General features: G+C 41.1%; 2 protein-coding genes and 1 long non-coding RNA gene across 4 annotated transcripts in view; 1 reads left to right on the top strand and 2 right to left on the bottom strand.

Moving 5' to 3' along the window:
* LOC146389750 (neural cell adhesion molecule 2-like) overlaps positions 1 to 26,857 on the bottom strand; it is a 631,716-nt gene that overhangs the window by 106,001 nt on the left and 498,858 nt on the right. The window contains exon 6 of the mRNA XM_084919639.1: positions 3,980 to 3,991. Coding sequence (XP_084775765.1) covers positions 3,980 to 3,991 — 12 coding nt within the window. The remainder of the gene's footprint in view (positions 1 to 3,979; positions 3,992 to 26,857) is intronic.
* LOC146389769 (barrier-to-autointegration factor-like protein) lies at positions 5,355 to 12,270 on the top strand. Of its 2 annotated transcripts, none has more exons than XM_084913874.1 (3): positions 5,355 to 6,554; positions 11,290 to 11,416; positions 12,037 to 12,270. In XM_084913874.1, the coding sequence occupies exons 2-3, from the start codon at positions 11,291 to 11,293 to the stop codon at positions 12,181 to 12,183; spliced, it is 273 nt and encodes a 90-aa protein (XP_084770000.1). In that variant the 5' UTR covers positions 5,355 to 6,554; position 11,290; the 3' UTR covers positions 12,184 to 12,270. The 2 variants fall into 2 exon arrangements, with proteins under 2 accessions (XP_084770000.1, XP_084769992.1); XM_084913866.1 differs by lacking the exon at positions 5,355 to 6,554 and adding an exon at positions 10,005 to 10,141.
* LOC146389768 (uncharacterized) lies at positions 19,191 to 21,568 on the bottom strand. The gene is made up of 2 exons (XR_014798559.1): positions 21,020 to 21,568; positions 19,191 to 20,739 (listed from the first exon to the last, which is right to left on the bottom strand). It is a non-coding gene; the product is annotated as an uncharacterized LOC146389768 (long non-coding RNA).

The raw sequence follows: 26,857 nt of genomic DNA, 5'->3' as shown, positions 1-26,857 counted from the left end.
CCAGCAGCCATCTCTGTGTCAGTATTTGTGCTGATCCAACTCTTACTTTGTTCTAAATGTCTGAGTCTGTCGGAGTTTTCAGTCAATAACAGAGCCCGACTTTAAATACTGACTACATCAGATTACATTTAAGCTTGAAATAAAGCTGAAAGTCTGCTTTGAAGAACAGATCTGACTTTCAGCGGCTCACTCGACTCTGCGGTTTGTCGTGCATTTAATAACCTCGGAAATAGGGGCGGTCCTGTTTTGTGCACTGGGCGAACACTCCCTCTGCAGCGTTCCTCCCTGTCCAGGATGTGTACATCCTCATCACTGAAAGAGTGTCCACTGGCCTGTAGGTGTAAATAGACTGTGGAGTCCTGGCCCTACTAATGAATGTTATTTCACACAACCCAGGAAAAATCATTAATACATAATGGGCTTGGATTGACAACATTATGGATGAAATGTGCACTATTTGGAAGCAGCCTGCCCCCTCCCCTCTCGACAACTTGCATGTGAGACTTTAGCACAGCAGCAGCAGCAGTCAGGTGCACCGAGGGCCCTCGCGCTCACTTTTCACGTATATGTGTGTGATGGAATTGAGAAAAAACATTGGTACAAATTATAAGTCTATATCACAATGTCTTCTGTTTTTGTGTTTGTTGTTGGGCTGTCAACGTTAACGCCTTAACGCTGTCATCACAATTAATGTGATTACATTTGTTAATGCAATCAACCCATTTGGAGCGCAGAATGGACAAACTTTGGACAAACTGCCTGAAATGCACTGACAGAGACATTTCAGGGATTTTGCAATCAGAGCTGGTTGAATCTCTAAACACCTCGATTACCTCCTTTCAGGTACAGTGAAGCCTGACCTGCGTCTGAGTGTCCTGGACTTATGTGGAAGACCAAAATCCAGACTTAGTTCTGAGCAGGTTTTAAGATCTTTTTTTTTTTTTAATATAACAATTAAAACATTTAGATCCCTAAAACACAAAGTGTGAGGAACACTTTGATCTCATTGTTTTTCTGAATGTTTCCAGTTTCATTTTGATTCTATTATTTTCTTCTCTCAGTGGTGATCCTTTGGTTTTCTTAATGTTTCTGTGCCTCCATGTCTGTGTTTGCTTCACTGTTTCCTCTGTGTGGCTCATGGAGGAAGCTTTGATCTGTGTTTGGTGTTTCACTGACTGAACAGACAGCCTTTGCTTCTGTTTGCTTGTAGAAGACTGATTACAGCAGGATTCATAACAGTGACAGCAAACACACGGGCAGGAAACTCAGGCTAAACTACATCGGCAGCATCAAATGAGAACAATTTGAAGCTGCTGTGTCTCAGAAGATGCTCGTCTGTGCTTTCATGTGCTCTCTTATTGATTTTTAACGGTTTTCTTGTTTGACTAAAACAATTCTGTCCAAAATGCTGCTGCAAGGTTTTTAACTCATTCTCATGAAGCTTTCAAAGCTTCTTCTTTGGCTCCCTGTCAGCTTCAGACTTAACGTCTTGGTTCTTATCTTTATGGTCTTGTTTGTGTCATGTGTTCATTTTGCTTTGTGCTGCTGGCTTTTTTTAAAAAAAATTACTGTAAAGCTTAATGACTGTTCTTGGTCTTAACAAGGGCAACAGAAATAAACTTTACTTACTGTAACACTCACCTGAAAGTGTTCAGCTGTGTCTAAACTAAAATCAGAATCAGAATCAGAATACTTTATTAATCCCTGGGGGAAATTATTTTTTGTTACAGTGCTCCATTATAAACCAACATTAAGACAAGACAGACAATACGCTAACTAAGAATAGTACAATATATACATATATATACATACATAAGTCACTCATAAATAAATAGCTGGAAAAGAAACGTGTAGTTGTAGCTGTAACCAGTGTGTTAAGTGGATGCGTTGTGCAGGGAGATGGCCACAGGCAGGAAAGATTTCCTGTGTCGTTCAGTGGTGCTTTTCGGTAATCTCAGTCTCTCACTGAACGAGCTCCTGTGACTGACCAGCATGTCATGGAGTGGATGGGAGGTGTTATCCAACATTGTCTTTATCTTGGACAGCATCCGCCTCTCCGACACCACCTTGAGGGAGTCCAGCTCCATCCCCACAACATTACTGGCCTTACGGATTAGTTTATTAAGTCTGTTGGCATCTGCGACCCTCAGCCTGCTCCCCCAGCATGCAACAGCATAGAGGATCGCACTGGCCACAACAGACTCATAGAAAATCCTGAGCATTTTCTGGCAGATGTTGAAGGACCTCAGTCGCCTCAAAAAATAGAGACGACTCTGGCCCTCCCTGTAAAGTGCTGTGGTGTTTTTAGCCCAGTCCAGTTTATTGTCAAAACCATGAGCTGATTAAATCCTGTCACAAATATTTGCTCTTCTGTATTTGTATTTGCTCTTTGCTACATTTTACTGCCGTGGAACTTGCTAACTCTTTTCTCTCCACATGCTCCTCCATACTGGACACTGTGGCTCCAGTTAAGGTGAAACGTCCTAGAACCTGCTCACAACCCTGGCTAAATGACTCTACACGAGCCCTACGACACGCCTGTCGCCAAGCCGAGAGGAAGTGGAAGAAAGATAAGCTTCAAGTGTCCTTTGACATCCTACGTATGAGCCGTTTGAGCTATCAGGAATCTGTTAAGATGGCTAAAGCAGCTTTTATGTCGGCTATTATTACAGCTAATAGTCATAATCCTCGTATGTTATTTAAAACCTTTAACTCAGTGGTTAATCCTCGCCCTGATGTTCTGAGAGTGACTTCCCCGGCTCTCTGCGAACACTTTTTAGTTCACTTTACAGAAAAAAATTTGTTCCCTTAGAGTTCCGCTTTCTCCTGTGTTTAATCAAATTTCTGCTTCGGGATGCACCTCGTCCTTCCAGCAGTTTGAGCCACTGTGTCACTCTCTACTCTGAAAGGGATAATTGAGCATCTGAAAAATTCCAACTCTGTACATGACATCCTCCCATCTTGCATCATCAAGGAGGGTTTTAATGTAATTGGGCCTAGTATTCTATCCTTAATGAACTTATCATTACTTTCGGGTTGTGTCCTGACCACTTTTAAACATGCAGTAGTGCAACCTGATCTTAAAAAAGACCTGATCTTTCTCTGTATCTATGAAGCGCCTTGAGGCGACTTTTGTTGTGATTTGGCGCTATATAAATAAAATTGAATTGAATTGAAAAAAAAAAAGTAGCCTTGACCAAAATGACCCTGCAAACTACAGGCCGATTTCCAAACTTCCTTTCTTGGCTAAAATGCTAGAGAAAAGAGGTCTTTTGTAACTGCAGGTGTAGCCGGTCTGGCCTTAAACTCTTATTGCCGTTAGTTCTCTGCGTTGTGTTGTGCGAATGACCAGAGGAGTCAGCTCTCACTTTGCCAGCTGGGTGGATTTATTCTCCCAGAACTGTTTAAAATAAAAATAAAACAGTACAGCAACTTCACTTTACTGGACTTCTGCATGATCACCTCTCCTCAGCGGGGCCTCTAGGCGACTGAGGAAAATAGCGCGCAGCTACAGGAAGTGACTTCGTGGGAAGTCAAAGGTCACATAAACAAAATAAAAGCTCCCAAAATATAAATACAGAAAATAAACATATATAAATAAACACATATACATAACCAATACTGACAAAGCAAGATAACACTGCAGGATGGATCTTTGGTGAAATATAAATTATTTTTTAATACACCCGTTACACAGGCCTATCTAGGTGCGAATAGCATCACTGATAAATTCCAGTCTGGGTTCAAATCACGCCATAGTACGGAAATGCATTGCTGAGAGTCTTCAATGACCTCCTTTTAATCGCTGATTCAGGGTGCTCAGCGGTTTTAGTTTTACTGGATTTGTCCTCAGCGTTTAATTTAGTGGACCACAATGTCCTTTTAATGAGGCTAGAGAGAACAAAAACAAAACGGAGTCAGCCGGCGAGGCACGGGACCGTGACACATATATACGCCAGGTTAGGGAGATGGGAAACACCAGGGAAAACATCTTAACAGAATCTTATCAACGAGAAAAGGAAAAATAAACAACATCCACGAGATGAGACACTATCAAAATAATATAATTGATAACATAAATAAAACAAAGTAACAAACATATTCTAGTACTAAAACATATCAACTTTACACAACACAGCAGTTACACATGGAGACATAACTGTGGAGACAGGAAGGGATCACAAAATATAATAACTAAAAAGTACATAACCCAACCAGGAACTTAGAGTTCCATGGCTTCGAAAACCCAATGCCCAGCTCAGAGCGGCTAAAAGTAATTTCTTTTAACATTCTTTTGTTCTGCTTCTATATCAAAAGTCCAATTAAAATAGTCATCAGAAAGATATTGTTTGTCATTTTTGGTTTTCTAATGTGATATATTTGACTTTACTAATGTAATGCTGCCTTCCAAATCATTATAAGAAATATTTGCACATTCTGTATTGAAAAATACCGAATTCTTTCAGAATTTAGTTTTATCTTATCAAAAATTTATCAAAAGTACTAAGAACGTAATAAAAAATATAACCAAAAAAAGCTTAATTTACAGTTTGAAATGCAAAATAATGAAAATGTATAAATGACTATCTATTAATTCACCATGTCCAAGTACCAAAAAGTGTATAAAAAATTACATCCTTTTCTCACATTCTGACAGAAACACATGACATTATTCAACATTATACACATTATTCATAAGGACACAAAGACTTCAAAAACAATAAAGAAAATGTTAATAGAAATGTTTTTTTGCCTTGACAACATACATTCGTCTTCATTTCAAACAAGTATTTCTTTTCCACACAGAGAGCAGTCCCATTCTCCAGCCGCCACTTTCCCAAACTGCCCTGTATTCATCTGGAGGCACTGTGTGTGAAACCACCTGGAACAGCTGTCACACTGGATCTGTGGGTGTTCAAAAAAACAACAGAAAACACAACAAATTATTTCATCACTTCATTTCAGATGACTATATTGATTAATCTGCTATTAATAGGTGTTGCATAATGTGTTCCTCAAATATTCAAAAGCAAAAACACAACAAGCAAAAACAAATGACATGAAGGCTAAGGGTGAATTTACCCTCTTGCCCACCTACATCAATATAAATAATAATAAAATAAAAAAAAGCAATTATACAAAATAGACTTTCTACAATAAATCCCTCAATTATAAATTGTCTTACCCATTTGGTGATTGAATTGGTGGTTTTTCACAATGTTCTCTGTCTCAAACACTATTAGAAATATTGTCAAGTTAGGGATGGACTTAGGATATATTGATATACAAGTGCTTTCTTTCTGCTATAATAGTTCACAAACCTGAGGCTTGCAGTATTTGTATAGCAGTTGCTTCACATTGCTGTACTGTTGCCTTCATTGTTATATTATCTTTCTGGAGGTGGCTCGTATAATTGATCCTTCCATATCTTCTGAGCTGTATAAGAAATGCTGTATGTAACTTTGATTCAAACAGTTGACCAATTAAATAGTGTCACTCCCTTAGAAGTAGGTTTGCAGGAGACTCTCGCCCATGCTTGGCTGCAAAAAGTAGAGATAACAGGAAACGGCCAGAGGAGAAGTAGGGCAAGGTCGCAGCCTCGCCGGAGCTGAGAAAAGATGTGTTGCAGCTAATAGACGATATTCTATGGGTACGCTGTACAGCGTGACTACTGAATGCCTGTGAATCACTGCTGTTTAGACTAGAATGGGATAGCTGGTAATAAAACTGTTAGCGCGTGTCACCATTGCTCGGGCAGCGCGAGCTCCTCCGGCTCGCCGAGCTTCTGCTCGGGCAGGGCAGGTCCGGGTGGCGACGTAGCAGCCGGTGAAGAAGATGGCAGAAGGGTGACTGCAGGCGGATGAGATGACGGCGGCGCTACAACTGCAGATGGTGAAGCAGCGAGTGGTGTGGAGACCTCTGACCGAGGTGATGTTACTTGCGCTGTCGGATGGCTTACGGCAGCGTCATAATCCACTGCAGACACACAAACTGATGGTGAGGGAAATGAAAAATTGTCCGTATTACTCACCACAGCCGGCTCTTGAGATGTCCGTGGATCAGGCTGCGGTGAGGAACGCCAGTGGCGCGAACGTCGTTTCCGTGTAGATGTCGGGGCCGGCGTGTCAGGCTGAGAATCCACCAGCTGTCCGAGCCGGTGAGCAGCCTGAGGAGGAGAGTGGAGGTGGAGGGTGGAAAGCAGGAAGTCCAGGACAACTGAATTGAGGGAGTCTACCAACCAGGGAAACTTAAAAAGCATCTCCTGCAGCCGCCTCTCCACGGCGCGACGCAACACTTCCCCGGACTTCTCCCACCATAATTCACACAGTTTATAAACTTTGTCCATTACCTCCCTCCTTAGCCTCTCGTCAGAGACCGCTGGGTCCATGCTTGGCAGGATCATTCTGTCACGGTCTGTGTTGGCAGACCGTGGGGATGTGGGGAAAGGAGTCCTGCATACGAGTCCTCTTTTCTACACCTACCCTGACAAGTTGATCTATAGCAGGGGTAGGCAACCTTTCTGATGGCGAGTGCCATTTAAAGTTTCCTCAGAGGTCAGTGTGCCATATGATTGCATTAGCAATAAATTTAATAACGCTCTATATTAACAGTTACACACTATATAGAACCACTTTATAGAATTATATTTGTTTGCAGATGTTGGCAGCTGTCAGCGAATAGTTATCAGCTATTTTGAAACAAAAAAAGACACCTTTTATCCATAACAAGAACTCCATAACAGCAAATGAACTGTACAACAGAAAATACAAATGCTATTTATGGTCTCCTCTCAACAATGATAAGAAAAATAAACTAAGCCAATATGGCATATTGGTTAATACAGACACACACATGTTAATATGATCTCTGGTCTCCCACTCAGAGACACAGGTCTCAGAGTGTCCAGCATTCAGACGGCTATCTGAGGACACATGTGAGAGAAAATATGCTCACACAGATATGTAGAGCCAAATACTGTCAATAAGGCCTCTGCAATGTTCTGAAGACAGTTAAACTTCTCAGCAGGTGAAAATGCTCCATGAACGCGCACAGCTATAGATTCCAGCTGCTTCGATGTTGCATTAACTGGCATTAACTCAGCCAGTTAATGCGAGACAAATCTAGCTGCTCATTAAAGATTTCTGGTTTGATCAGAAAATAAAACATTGGTCCATACACCTGAAAGTCCCAATTTGCGATGTGCACCGCTGGCGGCCATTTATGTTTTGATGCACCTTCTCAGATTAAATCACTGCATGTTGTGCCCAGGGCTGGACTGGGACAAAATAACAGCCCGGGCATTTTGACTAAAGACCGGCCCACCAGGTATTAAAGCCATAAAGCCTTTGAATGAAAACAAATGCTGTTGTGACAGTGATGTACAGTCTTGTGGGTATATGTATGATTTCTATACATTTTACATCAGATGAAAACTTTGGTTGTAAGCTTCAGATAATTATTTAATAACAGCCAGACATTTTAAATGAGAATAAGAAAGTATTTATTTGTGCCCCCCTCTCCCTGTTAATGCCCCACCTGGCCTCCTGGCAAAACTTTGCTAGACCCGCCCCTGCACAGTTACCAGCTGTCAGCTACATAGAAAAGTATCCTGGTGTTATTTGTTTCTCAGAAACAGTTCATAACTTCCCTTCAACTCATTCATGTCACCTAAAAGGTAAACCTGTTTCTCCATCACCTGTTCAGCTCTGATGATTCAGTAAGGACATCTCCTGGTTTCATCTTCATGTTTCCCTCTCACCAGATATACAAACCGACATCATGACCAGCAGCTTTTACAGCTGTGGCTCCAGCAAACCTCAGCTGATACTAGAAATTAATATTAAATAAATTCTAACAGCAGCTGATCAAGCTTAAACGTGCTGCTGCTGTTGTTTAGCGCGACCTCCGGCGGTTTCCTCTTTCTGGCGCAAAGAGGGCGATAAACAAGCACGAGAGAAAAGCCGATGAGCTGATTATTGATCAGTTTCATGATTAAATTAGCAACAGGAGGGAGAGGGAAGAGAATGAGAGGAGAAGAAGAGGCAGCTGTGCAGTGTAACGACAGAATAAATCCATCTTTGTGTCTTTTTCCATCCTAGACAAACTGCGTCCCTTCTCAGCTCAACACGAAACGGGTAATAATTTCTGTGAATGCGGGACGATTCCGTCTTTTTACGGGACGGTTGGCAACTCTACTAACTAACCTTATGAATAAAATAAAGTTCACTATCAGTAACATCATAGCACCCACCCAGCTGTATAGAAACTCCGTCATGCTAGCTAGTACGCAGTACAAGTTATTGTAACTGACTGTAAAAAGTCAGCACAACAAAAATAAACTACACCTGCAGACCCAGATAGACTGCAGGTCATAACTTCTTACCTGAAGTTCAGTTCACCTGACACTCGGGCCTCTCCTCCTCCTGTATATCCTGAGTTATTTTTACACATCGACCAGCATCTGGCCAATCCACCACCTTTCATTGTTTATACCGTTACAAAAAATAATAATTAAAAACCAGCTATGGTCGTGCCATCAGTTAACCCTAGGCACGCGTGCCCTGATCTATAGTGTTACATCATATTCTATGAGGATGTTATGTGTTTGTATACTTTCTGCCCAGTTTGGACCATTTAGTCAGCCTGTTTAAGGCTCTGATATCTATTCTGTATGACTTAAAGCAGTTATGACATGGTGTGATTTTCTCACCCAATAAAGGAATATTTAATATATCAGTCTACTCTTCATTCTATCAGAAACAGTTATCACAGCTCGTATATTTTCTTTTTCACATATATGTAAGCATTGAGCCACATTTAGTAATGCCAACATATTAAACGAACAATATTTGTCCCTTATATATAACACATCTATATATACACTGTCAAAGATGTCTTTGAGTGAAGATTTAAGGTGATAGGAAATTTGAATAAATGCAACTTGAATCTTTACTGAAGTTCAGTGAATGACACAGAGTTCAAGCTCACTGCTGTAATATATCATAATAATCTGACAATAACTATAATTTTGGCCATATTATATTTACATTACCACAGTGAGATGACTTTAGTCTCACGAACAACATGAGCTAATTGTTATGTACTAACTAATTTTGAAATGACTTTTCAGTACAGAAATGAAGCCCAACAATCATGTTTTACAGTCCTGTGGTCTCAGCCTCAGATACTCAACAAATCAAAGTGATCTCATAAAAAAATTAATGAACAAAAAAAACATTTTTTTCTCCCTCCTTTTTGTCAGACAATGCTGTATGAAACGTTTCTCGCGGCTAGTATTATTGTTTCTAGGCAACCTGAGCAGCACAACGAAGGCCAGACCGTCCCATTTCACAAGCCTCTCACTTCCGCACTTCTCATACTTCGTAGTACCTGCTGTATGTAGTCCGTGAACTACGCGTACTACGAAGCGTGCGGTCGCTGGATTGGGACACAGCCACAGAGGGGGAAAAGGAATGGCACACAGGAGGAAGACACAGCTGAATCTAATTAGACTGGGAGGAAGCAAACCTGAAAACATGAACATAGAACCAAAAACACTAGACATAACACAAGGAAGGCACAGAGAACCAAAACCCTAAGAACATAAGATAATAATACTAATACTAATACTAAACACAAAACGCTTGGTCAAATGACCCAGGACCATTACACTTATCATACTTATTTTGTATTTGATGTATTTGTATTTTTTGTATTCTTCTTCTGCTATCTGAGGTAATGCACAAATTTTCCCGCCGGGGGATCAATAAATCTTATCTTATCTTAAATATTTATCTGGTTAAATTCAGTATGGTTCCGACAACAGTTTTCACAATAACATATATTAATGTATATTGTGTTATGTTTGTTGTGGGGGGCGAGGGAGTGTTCGCCCTGGGCACCAAGCAGGCCAGGACCGCCCCTGCTCAGAGGTCTGACGCTTTCTGGAAACAGTGACACGCAGCTGCGATGAGCTGCACACACCGCCTCTTTTAGCTCCTCCCACAGAGGGGAGGCTGTTGTTAAAGTTCTTAAATTCATCCTCATTTTCTTGTCGCTTCCTATTTTGGGGTGAGCGCACGGATATCTGTGACAGCAGGTGAATTTCACGAGGACAATATCTGCAATCACTTTGAAACAGGTTCGTTTGCACCTGAAATAGAACATGATAAGTTGAACATTCATTTTGAAGCATTTTAACTCTTGACTTCTTTTTCCTTTCGTAGTTTAAATATTGTTGATGCTCGTTTCTCGTCTCGTGTATCTTCAGCCATGCTTTGACCTACGACTTTCATCCGTCCCCTGACGGAGCTCCTAAATCAAACTACCCGTGTGTCACATTAATGTTCCCGAGTAAAAACTGTCTCGGACTCAAAACACCGTAATTGCTTTGCTACATGTAGATGCAGGCGGAGGTGCCTCGCTTCGAGTGCTTCACCAAGTCGAGCACACTTTGTTCGTGTATATCGATCGTTCAGTGCACGTCATCACCGCCTCTTTGCTCTGTCCCGCAAAAGACCTGTGAGCCGCGTTCGCTGGACCGGTTAGCGGTGGGATATCTGAACTTTAGCTCTCAGCTCAAAAACTCTTAAGTCAAGGTAGCACTTTATGTACTTTGAAGTATATTTCATGGAGTATCTGTGATTTGGAGAGGTGGCCATCTGCTGTGTCCATTTTGGAGTGAGGGCAAAGGGCCAAAGATGAGGTCCAAAATCCATTTTTGGATGCTGGATCAAACCAGGTTAGCACTCTCATACCTGGGCTTTTCCTCCAGCTATAACAACAAGCTGAACCCGCCAGGCTGTCTCCCTCAGGGAGGCTCTGTCAAGTCCTGACCTCATCTCTAAGGCCGAGCCCAGCCACACTTCAGGGACCATAGCTGAGGGTGGGGATTGCCCCAATCAGTCTGTAAATCTCACTCCCCTCACTCGTGAACCTGACCCTGAGATATTTAAACTCCTCATCTCTGACCTCCTTAAAACAGCTTTTGATTGTTTCATTAATTAAATAATCAAAGCCGTGGATTCTCGGGTGTGAAGAGCTCAGTGAAATCTGCATCATGAAATGCAGGAACAGGACTCAGAGTTCCATAATAATAATTGTAATAATAGTAATAATAAAAATGATAGTGATGATGATGATGATGATAATAATAATAATAATAATAATAATAATAATAATAATAATAATAATAATAATGATGTGGATGGATGGAGCTGAGCTGTCTCATGTTATAAATCTGCAGCAGCGATTCTCAGACAGCCGTTAATGAAACTGTGTTCTTCTCAGGATGTCAAGCAGCACTCAGAAGCACCGAACCTTTGTCAGCGAGCCCATGGCAGGGAAACCGGTGACGGCGGTGCCAGGAATCGGACCTACTCTGGGGAGGGAACTGAACAGGGAGGGCATCAGCAAGGTGCGCAAAACACCCACACACACAAAAAGCAGAATTTGGTTTTTGGACATGAACGACTTTAACGAACTATAAACGCCTGTGACCTGATCCCAAACAGATTTCTGCATTTCACCTTCATGCTGTGTTTTTCTTACATTTATAGCGTACATATTATTTATAAATGCAGTTTGAACCTCTCTCTCACACAACGTCAGTCTGACTTTTACTGTTTTTAACTTGATTTTTGCTATTCTTTGTTTTTATCCCTGTTGTAAATATATAATCATGTGAATTTCTGAACTCTCTCCTGAAGCTGTCAGAGGAGCTGATGTGTTTGTTCATGTGTGGTATTTTCTGTGTGTCAGACTTTAGGTTTTGTTTTCCTGCTTTGTGAACTTTGTCATAGGTTTCACTTTCCTCTGAAATGCCTCCTTTGTGCCTCACATCGGTCATATCCTGCTGCTGTTTGCACTTATTTCTCTCTCATGTCTTCAGTTTTGTCTTGTCCTGTCCTGTAAACCAATCTTCTTGACTCCCTCAGTCTCCAGCCCCTGTTTGTCACAGTGATTGTAAGTGGCCATTACAGCTCAGCTTCCTTTTTAAAGCTGTCTGATTGGATGGTGTGTTTCTCGTGTTTTCAGGCCTCTGGCCTCCTCGGTCAGTACCTGGTACATAACCAAAACCCGCAGAGCTTCAATCAATGGGTCAAACGCAGCAGTGGAGCGAACGGTCACCAGGCCAACGCCTGCACCCAGGCTATGAAGGAGTGGACAGACAACAATCTGTGAGGACCCGCCCCCTTTACCTGAGAGGCACCTCTCAGCTGATCATGTGCTGAGCATGAATAAAACATAAATAAAAGTTTGTGTGCCGGAGCTTCGTGTGTGTCTGTGACTCAGTGAGTGGATCTGTGTTTGTTAAAAACTTTGTTTTTAATGACTCGCTGGCACTGGCTCAGTCTAACAGACGCCTGCAAGATGATGCGACTCACATCCGGTGAAGCGCCGCTCCCCTGTGGCTGTTTTTGGTACTGCAGATAAATGCTGAGAGGTAATAAATGACAATCATAGTTTAGGAAGCAGGTCAAGGTGTTTGTTTGACCTTCATGATGATAGCAGGGGGAAGGGGGGGGGGGCAGACTGAGTCTCTGAAACACGATGGAGTCACCGATCAGGACTCTGTTAAGCCTCGCCCCTCATTGCCCAGCCACCCAGAGTCACAGAGGAGACTCTGAGAGTCAGTTTGAGCTGCGTCACGTTTCCACAATCAGCCTGCCAGGACATTCAAGAAGAAGTCCAGCGCATTCACGATGCTTTTCAACATGTTTTCATGTGTCAGCGAGTCATCGTTCACATTCATCACGTCAAAACTGAAGCTGCACTCTGTGTTCGATAAAGTTCACAGATTTAGACTGTTTCATAAAGCAAAAGTTATCATTCCTGCCCGTGGACAGAAATGGTGTAGAGTTTGTGTGTGTTTGATCATAATTAATGTTACTGATCGCTTGAGTGGGCAGGCCGAGATGGAGGAGGAAGACTTTAAAGAAGTTCACAGTTTGTGATCAGAAAGTGAAAATTGAACTACATTTCTCACCAATAGGTGGCAGTGTTTACCACAGTACTTCCTGTGTCCTTGTAGGATTAGGATTTAACTTTATTGTCATTACACATGTATAAATACAGGGTAATGAAATACAACTAACCAGAAGTGCAAGAGCAGTAAGTGAGACTTACACTTAGAGGTCATGTCCAAATTCATGGGCTGCATCCTCCTGAGGACCCGGCCTTCGCGGCCTACATGGGCCGGGTCCTCAGAAGGTCGGGCAGGCCGGAAGTAAATGGCTGTGAAATTGGACGGTCTAGCCTTCTGATTAGCGTCACCGATGTCTCGGTGGAGTTTAATAAAGTCGGCCGTCTACACCTTGCTATCTAAAATATAACAGGACACTGGTGTAAATTCTCGACCATCTCACTCTTCTGTTTAATCAGTTTTCTGTTTGACGTTTATTCAGCTGTGTGAAAACCACCCAGGGGATTAATAACGTTTTATTTTATCTAATCTAATCTAATAACTTTAAACTCAACCAAACCGATTTACTCACGAACAAATAAAACACTGAAAAAAGCCCAACAATAACATTTTTAGGTTGTCTAAGTGATTTATATGTTACGTTTAACCTGAGTAGCGAAAGACCGCGGTGATCTGTGGTCTTTCGCAGTTCTCGGGGGCTTTAGTGACCCTCGAGCTCCTGGCTAGCTATCGGTCTGGTGGGTAACAGACATCTCCGAAAACATCAGAGCACTTTAGCAAATATGTGATATCTTGATAAACCGAGCAGATATTTGAAGTTTACACAGCTACATTCTCGTCTGAAAATATGTTAAAAGTTTATTTTGTGACCCAGAAAGAGTAATAAGAGTAATATTAAAAATTTGGTAGCGGCCGCCATTGTTGAAAACTGGAATTGGCTGGGTTGCGCTATGAATTCTGGGCTATGGTAGGCCACGAAGGACACACCCGACCCATCCTTCAAATTCGGGGAAAAGGAGGACACATTTGTCGGCTGCATTCGGAGGAGTCTACGAATTTGGACAGTCTTTGTCACGTTGCTGTGACATAATCGGCCTACAAATGCGTCCTCAGAAGGATGCAGCCCATGAATTTGGACGCGACTACAGACTTAGAGCTTTTTATTGTCATTGTGCAATTTCTTGCACAGCGAAATTGGGTAGCTGGCCACAAAGGTGCAAAAGCAAGAAGGGAAGACAATATACAACGGGGGGGGGATAAAATAAAATAAAAAGCAATATATATGTATACATATATGTGAGTGAAACTATATAGACTGTGTATGCGTAAGAAACACTGAAACAGAAACATTGTGGGTCTGTATACGAGGGCAATTATAAAATATAATAAATAAGGGTGGAGGGGCTATGGTCATTTAGGGTGGAGATGGTAATTTCACAGAGACCAAAATATTGCACCTATCAAAGATATTGCCCATGAGCCAAAAAAAATAATTAGCAATTAAGTCCAGGGAGGGGAGTGGACACCAAGTGCGGATCTAGAGAAATTTTCTTAGGGTGGCAAAGAATTCAAATTGGGTGGCAAAATCAAAGCCTTTTTTTCCAAACACACACGCAGGTGGTTACATATGTTTAAAATTATTCAAATGCAGTAAGTATACACCTTTTTGATATAAATACAGTCTATAACTTAATTATTTTCTGTAGCTCACATAATTAAAAACTTTAGTTACATAAAACATGCAAATTTTGATCTTATGTACTGTATAGCCTGTATAATAAATAAATATGTAGCCCAAAAAGAACAAAATCCAGAAAGCTACACCCAGGGGTGGTTCATCTACAAACACAACTTTAACTAAAGTTTCACACTGTTTTTGTTAAAAAAATAATAATAAAAATAAAAATAATAAAATTGTTACAGGCTTAAATTACACAAAATGTCAGAAATCTGCACTGTCATGAACAAAAATTTAAACCTAATTTTTTATGATTTCTTGGATTAACCCTCAGAGGTCCAAAATATAACCGGCCATTTTTGACTCCCTTTGATTTTACATTTGGATGTCACCTTCAAATTGTTTCATTTTATTTTTTTCCACTTGCCTTGTCTGGTATCATTCTTTTCTTTTTCAGCTCAACCTCACGTGTCTGAATTTGGCTGTTTTTTCATTGACATACTGTATTAATATTACTGATCTAAAATCACACAAAAAACTTAAAAGCCTAGTAGTTTATATTTTTATAACTTGAAATGCAAATATAAATTGTAGATTTTGAAAACTTGTGCACACATTTTGTAAACATATACAATACACCTGCTGTTTTTTTTTAATTTTGTACAACCATTGAAAAATATTACACAACCACAGTCGCCTCAAGGCGCTTTATATTGCACAGTAGATCGTACAATAATAGATACAGAGAAAACCCAACAATCATATGTCCCCCTATGAGCAAGCACTTTGGTGACAGTGGGAAGGAAAAACTCCCTTTTAACAGGAAGAAACCTCCGGCAGAACCAGGCTCAGGGAGGGGCAGGGCCATCTGCTGCAACCGGTTGGGGTGAAAGAAGGAAAACAGGATAAAGACATGCTGTGGAAGAGAGACAGAGATTAGTAACAGATATGATTCAATGCAGAGAGGCCTATTAATACATAGTGAGTGAGAAAGGTGACTGGAAAGGAAAAACTCAATGCATCAATCAATGAATCACACTGACACACACATTACACTTCTTTGTCTCTGTCACAGCTGGATTACAGATGTTAAGTGTCCACCCAGCCTCCTGTCTCCTTCACACACACAGACAAACTGAATCCAGATGAAAATAATCCTCCTGTACTTCTTGTTATCTCAGAGAGAAACTCAGTTTAGTTCAGTCTCACCTGCAGAGACGAAGACAAGGACAAACAGCAAAGTGGAGCAGAGCAGCGCAGTGCCAGCAGCCATCTCTGTGTCAGTATTTGTGCTGATCCAACTCTTACTTTGTTCTAAATGTCTGAGTCTGTCGGAGTTTTCAGTCAATAACAGAGCCCGACTTTAAATACTGACTACATCAGATTACATTTAAGCTTGAAATAAAGCTGAAAGTCTGCTTTGAAGAACAGATCTGACTTTCAGCGGCTCACTCGACTCTGCGGTTTGTCGTGCATTTAATAACCTCGGAAATAGGGGCGGTCCTGTTTTGTGCACTGGGCGAACACTCCCTCTGCAGCGTTCCTCCCTGTCCAGGATGTGTACATCCTCATCACTGAAAGAGTGTCCACTGGCCTGTAGGTGTAAATAGACTGTGGAGTCCTGGCCCTACTAATGAATGTTATTTCACACAACCCAGGAAAAATCATTAATACATAATGGGCTTGGATTGACAACATTATGGATGAAATGTGCACTATTTGGAAGCAGCCTGCCCCCTCCCCTCTCGACAACTTGCATGTGAGACTTTAGCACAGCAGCAGCAGCAGTCAGGTGCACCGAGGGCCCTCGCGCTCACTTTTCACGTATATGTGTGTGATGGAATTGAGAAAAAACATTGGTACAAATTATAAGTCTATATCACAATGTCTTCTGTTTTTGTGTTTGTTGTTGAGCTGTCAACGTTAACGCCTTAACGCTGTCATCACAATTAATGTGATTACATTTTTTAATGCAATCAACCCATTTGGAGCGCAGAATGGACAAACTTTGGACAAACTGCCTGAAATGCACTGACAGAGACATTTCAGGGATTTTGCAATCAGAGCTGGTTGAATCTCTAAACACCTCGATTACCTCCTTTCAGGTACAGTGAAGCCTGACCTGCGTCTGAGTGTCCTGGACTTATGTGGAAGACCAAAATCCAGACTTAGTTCTGAGCAGGTTTTAAGATCTTTTTTTTTTAATATAACAATTAAAACATTTAGATCCCTAAAACACAAAGTGTGAGGAACACTTTGATCTCATTGTTTTTCTGAATGTTTCCAGTTTCATTTTGATTCTATTATTTTCTTCTCTCAGTGGTGATCCTTTGGTTTTCTTAATGTTTCTGTGCCTCCATGTCTGTGTTTGCTTCACTGCTTCCTCTGTGTGGCTCATGGAGGAAGCTTTGATCTGTGTTTGGTGTTTCACTGACTGAACAGACAGCCTTTGCTTCTGTTTGCTTGTAGAAGACTGATTACAGCAGGATTCATAACAGTGACAGCAAACACACGGGCAGGAAACTCAGGCTAAACTACATCGGCAGCATCAAATGAGAACAATTTGAAGCTGCTGTGTCTCAGAAGATGCTCGTCTGTGCTTTCATGTGCTCTCTTATTGATTTTTAACGGTTTTCTTGTTTGACTAAAACAATTCTGTCCAAAATGCTGCTGCAAGGTTTTTAACTCATTCTCATGAAGCTTTCAAAGCTTCTTCTTTGGCTCCCTGTCAGCTTCAGACTTAACGTCTTGGTTCTTATCTTTATGGTCTTGTTTGTGTCATGTGTTCATTTTGCTTTGTGCTGCTGGCTTTTTTTTAAAAAAATTACTGTAAAGCTTAATGACTGTTCTTGGTCTTAACAAGCGCAACAGAAATAAACTTTACTTACTGTAACACTCACCTGAAAGTGTTCAGCTGTGTCTAAACTAAAATCAGAATCAGAATCAGAATCAGAATACTTTATTAATCCCTGGGGGAAATTATTTTTTGTTACAGTGCTCCATTATAAACCAACATTAAGACAAGACAGACAATACGCTAACTAAGAATAGTACAATATATACATATATATACATACATAAGTCACTCATAAATAAATAGCTGGAAAAGAAACGTGTAGTTGTAGCTGTAACCAGTGTGTTAAGTGGATGCGTTGTGCAGGGAGATGGCCACAGGCAGGAAAGATTTCCTGTGTCGTTCAGTGGTGCTTTTCGGTAATCTCAGTCTCTCACTGAACGAGCTCCTGTGACTGACCAGCATCTTGGACAGCATCCGCCTCTCCGACACCACCTTGAGGGAGTCCAGCTCCATCCCCACAACATTACTGGCCTTACGGATTAGTTTATTAAGTCTGTTGGCATCTGCGACCCTCAGCCTGCTCCCCCAGCATGCAACAGCATAGAGGATCGCACTGGCCACAACAGACTCATAGAAAATCCTGAGCATTTTCTGGCAGATGTTGAAGGACCTCAGTCGCCTCAAAAAATAGAGACGACTCTGGCCCTCCCTGTAAAGTGCTGTGGTGTTTTTAGCCCAGTCCAGTTTATTGTCAAAACCATGAGCTGATTAAATCCTGTCACAAATATTTGCTCTTCTGTATTTGTATTTGCTCTTTGCTACATTTTACTGCCGTGGAACTTGCTAACTCTTTTCTCTCCACATGCTCCTCCATACTGGACACTGTGGCTCCAGTTAAGGTGAAACGTCCTAGAACCTGCTCACAACCCTGGCTAAATGACTCTACACGAGCCCTACGACGCGCCTGTCGCCAAGCCGAGAGGAAATGGAAGAAAGATAAGCTTCAAGTGTCCTTTGACATCCTACGTATGAGCCGTTTGAGCTATCAGGAATCTGTTAAGATGGCTAAAGCAGCTTTTATGTCGGCTATTATTACAGCTAATAGTCATAATCCTCGTATGTTATTTAAAACCTTTAACTCAGTGGTTAATCCTCGCCCTGATGTTCTGAGAGTGACTTCCCCAGCTCTCTGCGAACACTTTTTAGTTCACTTTACAGAAAAAAATTTGTTCCCTTAGAGTTCCGCTTTCTCCTGTGTTTAATCAAATTTCTGCTTCGGGATGCACCTCGTCCTTCCAGCAGTTTGAGCCACTGTGTCACTCTCTACTCTGAAAGGGATAATTGAGCATCTGAAAAATTCCAACTCTGTACATGACATCCTCCCATCTTGCATCATCAAGGAGGGTTTTAATGTAATTGGGCCTAGTATTCTATCCTTAATGAACTTATCATTACTTTCGGGTTGTGTCCTGACCACTTTTAAACATGCAGTAGTGCAACCTGATCTTAAAAAAGACCTGATCTTTCTCTGTATCTATGAAGTGCCTTGAGGCGACTTTTGTTGTGATTTGGTGCTATATAAATAAAATTGAATTGAATTGAAAAAAAAAAAGTAGCCTTGACCAAAATGACCCTGCAAACTACAGGCCGATTTCCAAACTTCCTTTCTTGGCTAAAATGCTAGAGAAAAGAGGTCTTTTGTAACTGCAGGTGTAGCCGGTCTGGCCTTAAACTCTTATTGCCGTTAGTTCTCTGCGTTGTGTTGTGCGAATGACCAGAGGAGTCAGCTCTCACTTTGCCAGCTGGGTGGATTTATTCTCCCAGAACTGTTTAAAATAAAAACAAAACAGTACAGCAACTTCACTTTACTGGACTTCTGCATGATCACCTCTCCTCAGCGGGGCCTCTAGGCGACTGAGGAAAATAGCGCACAGCTACAGGAAGTGACTTCGTGGGAAGTCAAAGGTCACATAAACAAAATAAAAGCTCCCAAAATATAAATACAGAAAATAAACATATATAAATAAACACATATACATAACCAATACTGACAAAGCAAGATAACACTGCAGGATGGATCTTTGGTGAAATATAAATTATTTTTTAATACACCCGTTACACAGGCCTATCTAGGTGCGAATAGCATCACTGATAAATTCCAGTCTGGGTTCAAATCACGCCATAGTACGGAAATGCATTGCTGAGAGTCTTCAATGACCTCCTTTTAATCGCTGATTCAGGGTGCTCAGCGGTTTTAGTTTTACTGGATTTGTCCTCAGCGTTTAATTTAGTGGACCACAATGTCCTTTTAATGAGGCTAGAGAGAACAAAAACAAAACGGAGTCAGCCGGCGAGGCACGGGACCGTGACACATATATACGCCAGGTTAGGGAGATGGGAAACACCAAGGAAAACATCTTAACAGAATCTTATCAACGAGAAAAGGAAAAATAAACAACATCCACGAGATGAGACACTATCAAAATAATATAATTGATAACATAAATAAAACAAAGTAACAAAGTAACAAACATATTCTAGTACTAAAACATATCAACTTTACACAACACAGCAGTTACACATGGAGACATAACTGTGGAGACAGGAAGGGATCACAAAATATAATAACTAAAAAGTACATAACCCAACCAGGAACTTAGAGTTCCATGGCTTCGAAAACCCAATGCCCAGCTCAGAGCGGCTAAAAGTAATTTCTTTTAACATTCTTTTGTTCTGCTTCTATATCAAAAGTCCAATTAAAATAGTCATCAGAAAGATATTGTTTGTCATTTTTGGTTTTCTAATGTGATATATTTGACTTTACTAATGTAATGCTGCCTTCCAAATCATTATAAGAAATATTTGCACATTCTGTATTGAAAAATACCGAATTCTTTCAGAATTTAGTTTTATCTTATCAAAAATTTATCAAACGTACTAAGAACGTAATAAAAAATATAACCAAAAAAAGCTTAATTTACAGTTTGAAATGCAAAATAATGAAAATGTATAAATAACTATCTATTTATTCACCATGTCCAAGTACCAAAAAGTGTATAAAAAATTACATCCTTTTCTCACATTCTGACAGAAACACATGACATTATTCAACATTATACACATTATTCATAAGGACACAAAGACTTCAAAAACAATAAAGAAAATGTTAATAGAAATGTTTTTTTGCCTTGACAACATACATTCGTCTTCATTTCAAACAAGTATTTCTTTTCCACACAGAGAGCAGTCCCATTCTCCAGCCGCCACTTTCCCAAACTGCCCTGTATTCATCTGGAGGCACTGTGTGTGAAACCACCTGGAACAGCTGTCACACTGGATCTGTGGGTGTTCAAAAAAACAACAGAAAACACAACAAATTATTTCATCACTTCATTTCAGATGACTATATTGATTAATCTGCTATTAATAGGTGTTGCATAATGTGTTCCTCAAATATTCAAAAGCAAAAACACAACAAGCAAAAACAAATGACATGAAGGCTAAGGGTGAATTTACCCTCTTGCCCACCTACATCAATATAAATAATAATAAAATAAAAAAAAGCAATTATACAAAATAGACTTTCTACAATAAATCCCTCAATTATAAATTGTCTTACCCATTTGGTGATTGAATTGGTGGTTTTTCACAATGTTCTCTGTCTCAAACACTATTAGAAATATTGTCAAGTTAGGGATGGACTTAGGATATATTGATATACAAGTGCTTTCTTTCTGCTATAATAGTTCACAAACCTGAGGCTTGCAGTATTTGTATAGCAGTTGCTTCACATTGCTGTACTGTTGCCTTCATTGTTATATTATCTTTCTGGAGGTGGCTCGTATAATTGATCCTTCCATATCTTCTGAGCTGTATAAGAAATGCTGTATGTAACTTTGATTCAAACAGTTGACCAATTAAATAGTGTCACTCCCTTAGAAGTAGGTTTGCAGGAGACTCTCGCCCATGCTTGGCTGCAAAAAGTAGAGATAACAGGAAACGGCCAGAGGAGAAGTAGGGCAAGGTCGCAGCCTCGCCGGAGCTGAGAAAAGATGTGTTGCAGCTAATAGACGATATTCTATGGGTACGCTGTACAGCGTGACTACTGAATGCCTGTGAATCACTGCTGTTTAGACTAGAATGGGATAGCTGGTAATAAAACTGTTAGCGCGTGTCACCATTTTGAGATTCGCGGCACCGTGTCATGCAGGACACATCTCCCTTCCAGATGTAATTTTGTGAGAGAAAAGTGTGAAATGGTCTACAGAGCAGTGTGTTGTCTTACATCAGATGCCTCTGAGGTATCAAAAGAACTCGGTGAAGTGTTGATATTTAACATAACATACATATTATTTAAGGTCCTGTGTTGTTGAATGCTATAATTTTTTTCACAATTATTCCAAAATCACCTTGACATGACAGCAATAAATACCAATATTTTTAATTAATTCACTGACATCATGTATTTTATGAGCTAGCTGTGGGCATGTATGGAGTTTACAAAGGGATATCATGATGTTGGTTCTAAAAGTTGTGGAAGAGTAATAATGTTTTTCATTTTGAAATGTATTATGGCCAGTGTTGGGACTAACGCGTTATTAAGTAACGCGTTACAGTAACTACGTTATTATTGTGGTAACTAGTCTAGCAAAGTGTTGCCAGGGGGGCCAAGTAGGGCATTAACAGGCAGAGGGGGGCACAAAGAAATACTTTTCTTTCTTATTCTCATTTAAAATGTCTCGCTTTTATTAAATAATTATCTGAATCTTACAACCAAAGTTTTTATCTGACGTAAAATGTACAGAAACCATACATATACCAACAAGACAGCGTGCATCACTGTCACAACAGCCTTTGTTTTCATTCAAAGGCTTTATGGCTTTAATACCTGGTGGGCCGGTCTCTAGTCAAAATGCCTGGGCCGATTTTTTGTCCCAGTCCAGCCCTGCTGGTAGGTCAATATCTCCTTCGGGATACTGACTCAGGAGATGACCACAGTGCCTGTGCCGCACTCTTTGCAGAGATGGTGCACAGTGGCACTGCTTCTGGGTATCACGTTGCATAATCCACCAGAACTAATACAAAGCGATAGCTGCGTGCACTCTGGTGAAGCGGCCCAGTAAGGTCTATTCCAAAGCGCTCAAACGGGACCTCCATTAGTCTCCAGCCTTGGTGGTCCTGTTCTCATATTGTTCCTCTGCCACTGAGAGTACACCTTGGCTGGTTCCGTGGGGAACCGCTGGTTTATTCCCCTGCCTTCTGTCTCTCCGGTGTACCTCTTCAAACAGCTATGAGGCTTTGATTGGCAGTTTCTGAGGCCTCAGGTATTGACAGCTTGCTGTACTCCTAGGGACCTTTTTTGTTGCACCTTTCTGGAGCTCCAATAGTTGTCTAACCTCCCTCCATGCTACCTTGATCTTGGCATATATATATATATATATATATATATATATATATATATGCACTGCCTGGATTGATTACAAGAAGGCCTATGACTCAATGCCCCACACCTGGATCCTGGAATGCCTAGAACTATATAAGATCAACAGGCCCCTGAGAGCCTTCATCAGGAACTCAATGGGGATGTGGCAGACAACACTGGAGGCCAACCTCAAGCCCATAGCACAAGTCACCATCAAGTGCGGGATCTACCAAGGAGATGCTCTGTCCCCACTGCTGTTCTGCATAGTCCTTAACCCCCTCAGTGAGATAATTGACAAGACTGGCTACGGATACCGACTACGGAATGGAGCAGTTGTCAGCCACCTCCTGTACATGGATGACATCAAGCTGTATGCCAAGAGTGAACGAGACATCGATTCACTGATCCACACCACCAGGCTATACAGCAATGACATCGGAATGTCATTCGGACTGGAGAAGTGTAGTAGGATGGTAACAGAGTGAAGGTAGTCAGAACTGAGGGGATCAAACTACCAGAAGGCAACATTGCAGACATAGAGGACAGTTACAAGTACCTGGGGATCCCGCAGGCGAATGGGAACCATGAAGAGGCCGCTAGGAAAGCTGCAACCACCAAATACCTGCAGAGGGTCAGGCAAGTCCTGAGGAGTCAGCTGAACGGTAAGAACAAGATCCGGACTGTCAACACCTACGCCCTGCCCGTGATGCTAGCAGGCAAGGCATACATGGAACGCCATAACCAAGTGGCCGGCATAGTGTACAGGAACATCTGTGCCGAGTAAAACCTGCAGGAGCAGGAGGAGTGGCACCTGGCTGAACGGAGCGAGCGAGAGAGCAAACTAAATTGGGCCTAAGAAAACACCGACCGCTGAGGAAATTGAGGACATCAAAAAGTCACTGGACTTTTTGACTGAAGAAACATCAGCTATCAAGCTACAGCAGAAATATATCCTGGACATTGTCGAGGAGATAAGGTCGCTTCGCAATCAGAATGCAGAGAAGGAGAAACGGATTGTCTATCTGGAGAGCAGGGTCGCGGACCTGGAGCATAAAAACACATTATTTGTTACATTTATGATTAATGTATTTGAACGTAGATACAACACATTTGTGTCGGCCTTGGCTTATTAAAGTTCTTGTCTTGAACTTTGTCTGTGTGTGTTTCAGATACTGCACTCTCAAAGACTGAATCAACCAGCATTGCAGCCATGGGTCATTGTGAGCATCACAGGGAAGGTTGAAGCCGCCCACTGCACCTGTATGGCCGGAGTCGTGGAGACCTGCACCTGTGTTCCTACTCTTCTGTTTAAAGTAGAAGCAACAGTGAGGACCTGTGGCACAAGGACTGTTACAGATGAACCTGCATACTGGGTTTTGCTGGGTAATATGACCAGGATACAGCCAGAGGTTGACCATAAGATAGACTTCTTCTCTTCAGCTGCCCAAAAAAAGGCTCTCAATCAAAACATAAACAGACCATCTGTAGTGACAGGTAAAAGAAGCCGTCCTCAAAACAGAAAAATCCCACCTGCTACTGTGGAGGAGTTGGATCAACTGATGGGAAAATATTTTTCCAAGCATAGTTCTGTTCTGAATAACCCATAATGTTTTAATTTAGGGGGGCATGTAAATAATTTCCATTTACTGAATATGTGCTTACTAAGTACCACTGTTCAAAAGTTGAATAAAGAAACAAACAAATGTTTGCCTATTTTGAATTAAAAGCACTTTGTAGAACATCAAATCAGTTACAATGTAGAATCAATGTTATGTATAGTTTACAAATGACAAAATGTTCACATAAAATCATGACAGCATTTATATAATATCACCCACTATAGCATTCTGTAATTTACTGTCTCTTTTGAAAATGTATCACTACATACACAGCACAAGACTTCTAAGAGTATTTAACAAGAGTATTTTCCCCTGGTTTTACTACCACACTGGGGCACATGTTCACCAAAACGCAGCAAACCTTCACCATCTTATCCAGGAGGGTCATCTCTTCACCCTCACATGGAAGAAGTAATCTGATTGGCATGGTGGTATGTAGCATGTAGTTTGAAGCAAAGATTTCGTAGTGCCCCATGTGTATTGTTGGAATCCAGTCAGGATTTGTTTCATTCATTTCATAGGCTGGTTTGCTGCAATAATGTCAAATAATTAGCAACTCTATAAAAAAAGGTAGTTCTGCATGTTTGTTCTAATTTGCTATGACCTCAGAGCGCATTGAAAATAAAAAGAGTAATATGAACTTATTTAGAACTTACAAGAATGAAAATACTGAAGCACACCAACAGATATCTGTGGATGGTAGAGAACTGAATATCAGCTCGTCTCACAGCTGCTATCCAAGCTACAGGGAGTGCAGAATTATTAGGCAAGTTGTATTTTTGAGGAATAATTTTATTATTGAACAACAACCATGTTCTCAATGAACCCAAAAAACTCATTAATATCAAAGCTGAATGTTTTTGGAAGTAGTTTTCAGTTTGTTTTTAGTTTTAGCTATTTTAGGGGGATATCTGTGTGTTCAGGTGACTATTACTGTGCATAATTATTAGGCAACTTAACAAAAAACAAATATATACCCATTTCAATTATTTATTTTCACCAGTGAAACCAATATAACATCTCCACATTCACAAATATACATTTCTGACATTCAAAAACAAAACAAAAACAAATCAGCGACCAATATAGCCACCTTTCTTTGCAAGGACACTCAAAAGCCTGCCATCCATGGATTCTGTCAGTGTTTTGATCTGTTCACCATCAACATTGCGTGCAGCAGCAACCACAGCCTCCCAGACACTGTTCAGAGAGGTGTACTGTTTTCCCTCCTTGTAAATCTCACATTTGATGATGGACCACAGGTTCTCAATGGGGTTCAGATCAGGTGAACAAGGAGGCCATGTCATTAGTTTTTCTTCTTTTATACCCTTTCTTGCCAGCCACGCTGTGGAGTACTTGGACGCGTGTGATGGAGCATTGTCCTGCATGAAAATCATGTTTTTCTTGAAGGATGCAGACTTCTTCCTGTACCACTGCTTGAAGAAGGTGTCTTCCAGAAACTGGCAGTAGGACTGGGAGTTGAGCTTGACTCCATCCTCAACCCAAAAAAGGCCCCACAAGCTCATCTTTGATGATACCAGCCCAAACCAGTACTCCACCTCCACCTTGCTGGCGTCTGAGTCGGACTGGAGCTCTCTGCCCTTTACCAATCCAGCCACGGGCCCATCCATCTGGCCCATCAAGACTCACTCTCATTTCATCAGTCCATAAAACCTTAGAAAAATCAGTCTTGAGATATTTCTTGGCCCAGTCTTGACGTTTCAGCTTGTGTGTCTTGTTCAGTGGTGGTCGTCTTTCAGCCTTTCTTACCTTGGCCATGTCTCTGAGTATTGCACACCTTGTGCTTTTGGGCACTCCAGTGATGTTGCAGCTCTGAAATATGGCCAAACTGGTGGCAAGTGGCATCTTGGCAGCTGCACGCTTGACTTTTCTCAGTTCATGGGCAGTTATTTTGCGCCTTGGTTTTTCCACACGCTTCTTGCGACCCTGTTGACTATTTTGAATGAAACGCTTGATTGTTCGATGATCACGCTTCAGAAGCTTTGCAATTTTGAGACTGCTGCATCCCTCTGCAAGATATCTCACTATTTTTGACTTTTCTGTGCCTGTCAAGTCCTTCTTTTGACCCATTTTGCCAAAGGAAAGGAAGTTGCCTAATAATTATGCACACCTGATATAGGGTGTTGATGTCATTAGACCACACCCCTTCTCATTACAGAGATGCACATCACCTAATATGCTTAATTGGTAGTAGTAAGACAACATGCATGAAGAGGATGATGTGGACAAAATACTCATTTGCCTAATAATTCTGCACTCCCTGTAGACGCCTTCTTTTGGTAACATCCAACACATAAGCTCCCTCATGATGCTTCCAGGTGAGGAAACAATGAAAAGAGCCCATTTTCAAGCTTATTCCTTTGCCAGTAGTGCAATCTAACATTACAACCGACCA

The sequence above is a fragment of the Perissodus microlepis genome, chromosome 3, assembly GCF_051167445.1.
Source record: "Perissodus microlepis isolate ML-2025 ecotype Zambia chromosome 3, ASM5116744v1, whole genome shotgun sequence".
NCBI classification, from domain to species: domain Eukaryota; kingdom Metazoa; phylum Chordata; class Actinopteri; order Cichliformes; family Cichlidae; genus Perissodus; species Perissodus microlepis.
Note: the sequence above shows the minus strand (reverse complement) of the source record. Positions and strands in the feature narration are given on the sequence as shown.